The 10,016-nt window shown below is 43.9% G+C and overlaps 2 protein-coding genes across 2 annotated transcripts in view; one reads left to right on the top strand and one right to left on the bottom strand.

The window, feature by feature from the left end:
• Nucleotides 1–10,016, top strand: part of LOC113464844 (uncharacterized) — a 31,879-nt gene that overhangs the window by 16,292 nt on the left and 5,571 nt on the right. The window lies entirely within an intron of this gene.
• Nucleotides 1–10,016, bottom strand: part of LOC108629269 (uncharacterized) — a 26,058-nt gene that overhangs the window by 12,489 nt on the left and 3,553 nt on the right. The window contains exons 2-3 of the mRNA XM_018031841.2: nt 7,634–7,982; nt 6,997–7,273 (exon numbers count right to left, since the gene is read on the bottom strand). Of these exons, the coding sequence (XP_017887330.1) occupies nt 6,997–7,218 (222 nt within the window). The 5' untranslated portion in view covers nt 7,219–7,273; nt 7,634–7,982. The remainder of the gene's footprint in view (nt 1–6,996; nt 7,274–7,633; nt 7,983–10,016) is intronic.

Raw genomic sequence — 10,016 nt, 5'->3', positions numbered from 1 at the left:
GTACATAAACTTTTGGGATAGACTGTATACATACTTAAATGAATATATTCTGAGAAGTGAAAATGTATTTTTATTAGGCTTTATAATGAAATCAATGACTACTGAGAAACTTTAATTTCATACTGTTTCGCCCTGTATATTATGCTGTTTAATGAGACACGATGGGGCATCAAGGGTTCTATGTTGCATTTCAACGGCAATAAATTTTAGTATCAAGTACCGAAATGTCTTGTACCACGCTATACATAAATAATACCATTTGGAGTAGTGAGGCTGTACAGATACGCGAGCGTACTTACACGGATGCAAGTTAGATTAAAACCGGCTCTGTACGAAATCCTAGAAATCGTGGGCACGGGGAGAAGGTACGGTCAGCAATACTTTACACCTGCCACCGTGCAGACCTAATTAGATACGATGGGCTTAATCTTGCACGCGTAATGGGCTCGTTCAACGAAACGATCCCCTCTGTTTCATCTACCCTCCGAAGCCGTTGATTCACGAGGTAAACTCTGGTAAGTCTTTTACGGTTTTCCAATTTTTGCATCCATCGGGTTCATAAATGACGTAAATTTTTCAGAAACATTAAGGATGAAATACGAAATTGCCTTATAAAAGGCAGGCTAAAAATAAAAACAAGAGTTAAATGAGAAAATACATTAAAAGGGGATTGGAGGAAATCAGAGAAATGATATTACGTTTACAATGTAGAAAAAAATGAATAAATGATTGATAGGCTAAGGGTTTTTATGCAGAATACAACATTTAAAAAACGTGTGTTTTTATCGTTTAAGCATTGAAAGAGGTATTTAGCTTTTGATGTTCTATACGATTTCGTACATTACACACACATTCCGCACATTGAACTTTCGCGTAAATGTATAAAATCCAGTCTAATGAGTAATTTTAGTGAATGAATTATTTTATTTGAAATAACGAAGATTATAGAGCATTAGCAATGTACATAGTATGACCTAATAAATTGCAACATCCGTTGATCGACCTACTTCGGCAAGAAAATTTGACTATAGACTCGTCGAACGTTTCCCTATCCCTTTATCTTCGACTTAATAAACTCGCAGCCGCGCCGGAGATTCCGTCAGCTACTTTCCGCCGGTGAACGAATCTCCACCCCTCGAAAAGAGGGTCAATCTTCGGAGGTGACTTGAAAGCCTCAAGTCACATAGATAAAGAGAGAAGGACGGAGGTAGAGCGTGTCCCGACTCGATTCCGATCGATCCCTTTGATATTTACCTTCCCCCTTAAATTGGAACGCGCCTCAGCTCCTTTCCATCCAGTTTCCCCCGTAGTCTTTCATTTGCGACCCGATAAATTGCTCCCACCCGAAACACGGTTTCTACGCTAAGCTACACGGCTAAACTCTAAATAGGTCAACGCTTAGGATCCCGATTGCCCATTACCGTCGCGCGTAGCTCGTGACCGAGAAGTCGCCGCGTCGTCGTGCCGTGCTGGTCCGTTTCGACCCCGTGAAAAACACCGGACTGTTGACCCAGGCGACGTAAAAAACTTTGTACGCCGAAGCAATTACGCGGTGCGCATCGACGACTCGTTAGCGTTTAAATTACGCTTTGGACAGCTACTCGGGCGAAGCTTAACGATCTGAGCTTCACTCAGGCCTGTCGCTGATGCGAATGATTTTATAATTAAAGTTCACGTAAAATATCGATTGACAAATGAGTCAAGCCAAACAATTGCATAATATTTGTCTACATTTATTAAAAAACGAGTATAGAGGCATAAGAGCATTGCTGGGCCTTGAATCCTTTTAACTTTGCGATACAAAGACTATTGGTGTACGAGAGGTTTTATTTTTTACAAGCTGCTGTATCGAAAATCCGAGTGTCGGAAACAAAGCATCGTAACGTCACAGCTGCTTCGTTCTCGAAACAACGGTTGATTCGTAACCAGAGTTCGTATTTCTCTCTACCTGGTGCGAATGCGGTAGAGAATTCTCTCTCAAAAAAGTACAATCTATTACATATCACTAGGATTCATCAACTAATTGTTGTTATCATTCTTCCTTTGAAAAGGTAAGTAATAGTTCAGGTTGTTCCTGTTCTGTACAAATTATATTATTATAAGAAATAAAGTTCTTTGGTATATTTGATGAATTAGCAGCATTCAGAATTTCTGAATAAAGCATTATTTTAGATCGCATTTCTTCGGGAATACCAGATTATTTAAACATTCTGCTTTTGTTTAATAATAATCAGTCACATTATATTACATGGAATATCTCATACCATTTGATATTATTTTCACGTTACGAAATATGTGCGCTTTCTACAAAGGATCAAATTTAATTAACATCTTCTACAGTTACAAAATTCCGAATATGTATTATATTACACAAGCAAGTACTTTTATACATCACTGACCACGATACTATAGCTCCGACGTTGAAGGGATTGGGTTAAAGACGACGTTGACTCGCGGTTAACGAGAAGCGGGTAACGTTAACGAGTAACGACTGACGAGTGACAGGAAACGGTTAGCGAGACGGAATAGACGAGTGACGGAACCACGAGTTAGGAATATCGTATAGGGGTTGTAGTATGTAGAGACTCGAAAACAAAGGAGGGTCGTTAGAAACAAGTGGCGCCGATTAAAAAGTACGACGCCATTCGTCGCGCCGCCGCGACAAACACGTCTTCCCGACTCTGTTTTCATTTCTTCTTGCTCAACTTCTAATGCGCTTATTTGCGAGCGACAGAGTTGGCTAAAACTGTCATCAACGATTAACGATTATGCTTCAGTCGTTAATTGCGATACCTTTTAACTTCAAATGTCAATTGGAGAATTGAGTAGATTAACTGAAATTCTTTTTATAGTGAAATTAATATTTTATTCAAATACGGTTTCGATGTCGCTTTTTTTTGTGACCAGGATTCGAGACAGTCGTCGACGAAATATCGGAAGGCGGTGATTTAAATACAACCCCAATGCACTTCATAATTACGCATGAACTCTTATAATTGCCCATAATTTGTTGCAACGATTTTGGAATCATGCCTCGGTATGTTGACTCGAATCCTAGTGCGTACTGTGGCGAAGAATTTCCGCAGCGAACGGCCAGTGTAATTATTGGTGCCTGTGACCAGGGAGAGCGAACGCGAACACGACAGAAGAAGGAGCGACGTTTCATCGGTAACGTCCTGCGACCTACATCAATGAAAGCGAGGATACATTATTACTATCATCGGAAAGCAAAGCTCCGATGGTGCGACGGCCGCAGGGTGTTTCAGGGTCGGTTGCCATGGCGATACGCTGGGACAGCCACGGGGGTGCAGAGCCTGGAATAACCACCCTCTTGCCTCTTTTCCGCGATTCCCCCTGCTCACCCCCGATCCCCCCTCCTCCCAACGGTCTCCTCTCTCTTGCTCCTACCCTTAGCCCGTTCCCCGTTTCCTCGCTCCACATCCTTCCCATCCACCCTCTCTGTCGCTCCCTCCGTCCTAACCTCCGGATTCCGCCTCCCTGCAACCGCCACCCCCGACCCGTAGGCGCCGCTCTCATTCGGTTCCCGTTCTTGCTCCTGCCTGCCTGCCATCGCTCCGAGTCCTCCTCCCTACCCCTTTTCACCCTGTCCATCTATTCATTCTCTCTCGCTCTTCCTCTCGGTTTCAGCTCGCTCGGTCGCTCTCCGATTTCCTCGCTCACGCATCTCCGCCTAATCGCACTACCATTCGCGCGCGCTTTATTTCGTCACGGAATAGAGCGGATATCATCCGGTAGCGACGGGCGCTTTGTCGCGATGCCTTTCTCGCCATCGCGATCGATCCACCAACGTGTAAGGCAAGTCGAACAACGCAGTTTTTCAAATGGAAGAGTATGCAAAACGCTTACTACCGATTTCTCCCTCCTCGCTAAACGCAGTGTCATCGTGAACAATAGAATTTAATCGATTCGCCAAGTGTATGTGTCTGTCACTATCCTGATATCTTCCTTAACGCTATACATTCTGCACTTCATATTGTTTTATGATACATAAAAGAATTCATTCGATAATAATTGAGATTTCTGACGTCTGCTCAAATGATGATCTGTGCGTTTATAGAGATTGTAACTCGTAAATGAAAGCCAATTTCAAGTCTTTTATTCTATTGTCTACCATATAAAAGGTCGGAATCCCAAGAAAGGAACAAGAAAAGATGTTGTTTCTTTCACTCAACCTTTCCCGGGTTCGTCTGTTATCGCTACTTTCCCTTGGCTAGAGAACAAACCAATCTCTCTACGATTCTACCGGTTTCACGGATCCCGATACCGCGTTGTTTCCACGTACTCGGATAGATACCGTTCACTTCATCCCCTATACTGCAATTCTGCACCCAAGGATCCGAAAACTAACTGCGTGCAGTACAAATATTTATCTGCATCAAGGTAAATTTTAAATTATGTAAAACGCTCATAACGATATACAAAAATCAAGTGGAATTCGTGATTTCCTAATTAGAGTACTTGTAACCATCTTGAGAAAAAAACGAACGGCAATACGGGTTTACGAACGTAAATGAAATAAAAAATAATGAATTGAAGAAAAGGGGCGGTTAGTTCTACTGAAATTATTAAACGACGATGAAAAATCGATATTTTCGTTCCGCTCTCTGACTACGAACGAAATAAACTCGAACGGAGCTGCACGGAGCCCCGGAGAAACTCGTTGCTCGTTTATCATTCGCGCGAAAGCGCGAACCGGAGCCTCGGCTCGTTTTCGAAAACAGAGCAACGCGAGGAGACGCATGGGAACTGGGAAAAACCTAGCAAGGGCTTCTCCAAGATTAGGCACGAAAGGGGAGAGGAAGGCCCGGTGAATAGATAAACGAGGGCAATAGCTTTCGCGGCGAAGCCACAACTTTTTCTTCGCCGAGCTTTCCCCTTTTCTCTCCGCTCCTGCCTTCTCGTATTCCAGTTCTACCTTTTTTCTTTCCCTTTCGCGTTGGCTCGCGCGTTAACAGAGAAGAGAAAGCTGCCGCGCTGGAAACGAACCCCCTTTTCATCCGGGATATCTTTAATCGCGCCGACATAAAGAACGTCTGCGACACTGAAAGCCGAAGAGGTCCTCGCGCACCTTGCAGACCATTCATTCGCGTAGATTTTAGACAATGCTTCTTTCCGTGGACGTTCCTATAGTAGAGTTTTGCCTACGCAACCCCGTATTTTTCTCCGATTTTACGCTGTATTTATATGCAATCCCATTTTTTTGCAAATCTTTCTCTTCTCTGAATTTGGTAGGATTTCATGAACAACGACTAAAGAGCTCAACGAGTAAACCCACCGAAGTCAGTTTTAATCGCGGGAACGTTTCGTTACACTTATAGAGATCGTCGAAAGACCGTCAGAATCGCACTGGTGAAAGATGGACGATAAGTTTAATACGGCACGCGGGCAACGCAATCATCCGGCAGCATCGTACTCATCCATATTCAAAAGGTTCGTCTAGGCGGAATAACCATCCGCGTAGGATTACGGATTACAAACTAGAGAACGGATAATCCGCGTACGTGAAAACGAAATTTAGTGGCCCGCGACGGCCGAGACCAAGGGGAAGGTTCCGAGGCGAGGGTGGAAAACCGTCGGCCAGATAACATCGCGAACGGTAAGCCTTTTTTCTACGGGCTCCGACGCAATATTTTAAGAGCGATCAAAGATCGGGTCTGCGTTCCCGGAGGAAAAATTCGACCTACTGTGCGACTATAAAACCCTACTATAAAACCAATAGAAGGTTTTCAGAACCGAAGGGGCTACATGATACATGATGTTCCAAGTACTGATTCAGCATCTGAAGTCTTTGAAACAGATTCATATAGCCTGGCATATGTTCGAATATTTTTTTTACTATTTTAGCCGATGAATCAATTTTTGTAGAAGATATCCACGTATTTAAGTTGCATATGTGGATTTGTATTATGGATTCTATTCGATGCATTTTAATGGGAAATAAGCCACGATGCTTCTTAATAAAATTGCTATCACGACATTTAATATGCATGAAAATCCGGGCGACGTCAAAGGCTGCAGGCCATCATTATTGGAAAATGATACACATCGTGCTTGATTTGACGCGAGTAAATTTAATCATACAGCTACTTGATTGCACACACGTTTCTACGTATACGTTATACGTATACCGCTTTTGATAGCTTGATTTTATATTAGATTAGCAACGTATTGTGATGTGCGAAACGAAAAGTTAAGAATGAAGCGGGCGGGACGTGAAAGGGAGGGAGCGAGTAATAAACGGCCTGGATGAATAATAACTCGGTTATTGAAAGAAAATTCCTGCCCGATACGAGTTCGGAAACTCTGAAGCATTAGCCCAGTTCTAGGATAAGGCAAGCCATCGACTCGCTCGTCCTTTTTCTCTCTCTTCCTCGCATCCCCTTTCGTTCTTCCGAGTCTTCCAAGTTCTCCGAGCGTATACCGAGGTTTGGCTGCAGCTACAGACGAGCCAACGTTCCAACTTACCCATTCCCAGCCCCCCTCTGCCCCCAAACCACGTCCGCATAATGGCTATTCAGATAGCGAATCGATTTATTTCCCCGGGGGCTTTTGGATACTTGGTACTGTTCCCTCTCCCTTGCCGTGAACTTGGAAACCGTTCTTTCCCCGTTCTCCGAACGCCGAGAACTCCTCTCGAGCACCGTAAAACGTTCATTCGCGAGAAACGGCCATCCCCTTTCGCCCTTTGTCTTTATCTCGAGCTGATTGTGAGAGATATCCAAGATATTTCGTCTCGGACGTGCTCTGGACGGTGTCGATGGGTTCGTCCAATCGGAAGAACCAAGGGAAGAAGGATAAAGTCGGATAATTTAGGTCAACTGAACTCCGACGTCGCGAAAGGTCAATTCTTTCGGTACAAAATGTGTTCCACTCATAGTAACAAGTTTACGGTAAAAAATGACAGAGAATTTATTGTACAGACTTTCGCTACGACAAAAGTAAACTGTGTTAGGAGTAGAGTAATTATTCGCTCACCTTGTTCGGGTAACCGTTGTATCGAAGTAACTTCTTGCAGCACTTGCCGCGGTTCTCGTAGTAAAACATCTGTACCATCTCTGCGCGGTCGGTGGCCGCGCTGACGGTGAACGGTGCACCGTCGTTACCGAAACTCCTCGATGAGGAGGAGGAGGCCGACTGCTGCTGGGCCGATGATTCCCGCCGGCCGATCGGCACGCACGGACACCACCCCGAGACCATCACACCGACCGATCGACCCCGATCAACCCCCGAGATCCACTCTTCGCCGGGTTACCTTCGAATCATCGACACGTTACGTCTCATTTCCATACGACCTCGACTTATTTTCCCCTAATCATTGCATTTCTTAATCATTGGTCCAAACACGATTCTTTATATCAATTCGTATTTGATCGTGGAACAAATTTAATTTCTAATTTCAAAACGGCTAAATTCAGAAAATAAATTGAAATAACGTTTCAACGTTTCAGAATATTTGCGTTCGATGAAATGATGCGAGATTTTGCAATGGTCGAAAAGAAGCAGCTGTCGAACTTATGGTTGATAAATGTCAAGCTCAGGAACGGCTATCGACAAATTAATGAAACAATCTGTCAATTTATCAATGATTCAAAGGTAACTCTTGTCCGCCTACCACGATCCTCTCCTTTCTCGCCCAACGTCGCTTCTCATTCTTCCTCTCCTCTTGCCTCTTTCACGTTCTCCCCGGTCCGTCGGCTTCTTTCCTTCCCGCTCCACTCCACTCTCACCCCTCCTTCGTCGGCGTTGCGCCTCTTCGTTTCCCTCGCGCGTTCTCACTTTCCGGCAACTTCGCCCACAGTTCTTTGGCACTCTTTTTTCCTCGATAAATACTTTAAGGGAAACTTGGCCAGGACTTTAACGCGATCTCTTTGAGCTCCTTCTCGCCACCCTCGCTAACATCGTTCCAATTTACCTCCCTCGAAATTACCAACCGTCCTTCCTTCACGACCGCTGAGCAAGACCTGAAAAATAGTGAAGTCGAGACGGTCAGAAAATTCGCCTGACCCTGTTTCGAATCGTCGCTCGCGATCGGACTTTTAACGATGGTCACCGAACACCGGAAAAGAAACCCCGGACAAAGGATACACGGAAACGAAACCAAGGTGAATCCTTGCGCGAGGCCACCGCTATTTCCGCACTAGAGAACGGGATATTCGATTACACCGGTAGCCAGCTCCTTGGAGAATCTGCACCGAGTCGCGTCGTCGAAACTCGAGGAAGCCGATGAAATCGATCGCGCGATTATCGGGTCTTCGCGATATTAACGCTGCGATCGATGAAAATGGCATCGCATCAAGAAAACAACTTTACGACCGAGATTCAATAATCTCGTTATCGATGATGAACCATAAATATTTCAAGTATCGATTCTATAAATAGTTGAATGTATTGAGAAAAATTTGTGTAAAAATATATCCTGTCCGATTTTGTTTAAAGGATGTATCGACGTTCGTCTTGTGCCAACTGTTTTTTCATAAACCAGACTGATTGTCTTTTCGTTGTGAATTGAATGATTATTGAATTGCGTTATGAAGACATATACAAAATACGGTCGTGTAATTTTCATTGTTTTTTTTTATTTACTAAATCAGTTCTGTTCGCCGGTGAACGTTATCCTGCAGAAGAAATTCGACCATACTGGCACATACTGAACGTGAACGCAGATAAAAAAATAAAAAATAAAAATAGAAACGCTCGCGAATTTGCAATTCATGAGGAGTCGACGGTATTTGTCGTCGACGAGGCAGCGATATTTGCAGGATACGCTACGCGACCTAGTTCAAGGATGGCGTCTCGCGACTCTTTTCTCTTCCTCACCGTCTTTTTTCAACCCCTTTTGCGACTGGCACGCTTCGCGACGCCCACACCTCGCACATACGTACCGCGTCTACGTTCCACCGAGATCATTTCTCTCCGTTGCGACGGTGGGAAGAGCGATTAAATTCGAACGCGGCTTCCGCTTAACCTCGTAAGATACTGCGAAACGGGATAACAGGTTACCAGAGTTGATGAGGAATTAAAGTACGTCTAATGTGAAATATCGGATATCCGTATCGAGTAGCGAATAATCTGATAACTGGGATTAGTTTCATCGTCCTAAGCTTTGGAATCTAGATATTCAAATTATCAACTAGGATAACTGCATAGAATAATCAGATTTACTGTGTATTGTGCAAAGCAGCAAACATACTGTGCATAGAAATATAGTCGCTGACCGAATCCGATCCTTAGTGCCGGCCAAAGAAAGGCTAAACCGAGATATACATTGGATCCATTCTAAATTGTATCAAAATAGAAAACAGTGGATGAATTATATTTTTGCAACCATATTTATTTGCTTCGGGTCTAAAATTCCTGTACAATCCGGATTATAAAAACGATGGCCTAATCGTTTATCGAGCAAAAGAAAAAAAAAAAATACAGAGGCGTTTCATGGAGGTTCTCGTTTATACAGGTAGAGAATGACCGGTGCGTCGCGTCGGTGGGACAGAGAAGCGGATGCGGGTAAATGGAAACCGCAGGTTCGCCGAACTCTCGGAAAATCGGACGGAAACTCGCGCTTCTGACCGATCTGTGTGTACGCGATTCGGCTTTATCAGAGATAGCGTAAACCGGTATCGAACGGGTGCGGTTTTATTCCTGCGTTAGAGAACCGGGGCCGCGGTGGATTGAACCGACCTCTCGCCCTCTTTCTCTCTCTCTCTCTTGCTCGCTTATCTTTCTGTCTCTATCGCTTGGTCTGTCCCTTGAAATTTTCCGAACTCGGACCGCCTACGCGAGTCTCGGAACACTTTGCGAAAAATAGAATAAGATATCGTGACAAGATGTAGTGAAACGAGATATGCTACAGTTATTTCTGTTCTAACGATCTGAGGATGTTAAGAAAAACGTGAGACGATTGATTAGTAAATAATAAAACATCTTGGTCGTTGTCTGTTCAATCTGTAACAAAATACAGACTTCTTGTTGAAATTGTTAACTGGCAATTATTATAT

This window comes from Ceratina calcarata, unplaced genomic scaffold (assembly GCF_001652005.2).
Source record: "Ceratina calcarata isolate Rehan_Ccalc_2016 unplaced genomic scaffold, ASM165200v1 scaffold557.2, whole genome shotgun sequence".
NCBI lineage: Eukaryota > Metazoa > Arthropoda > Insecta > Hymenoptera > Apidae > Ceratina > Ceratina calcarata.
The sequence above is the reverse complement of the archived record's forward strand: the minus strand, read 5'-3'. Positions and strand labels throughout refer to the sequence as shown.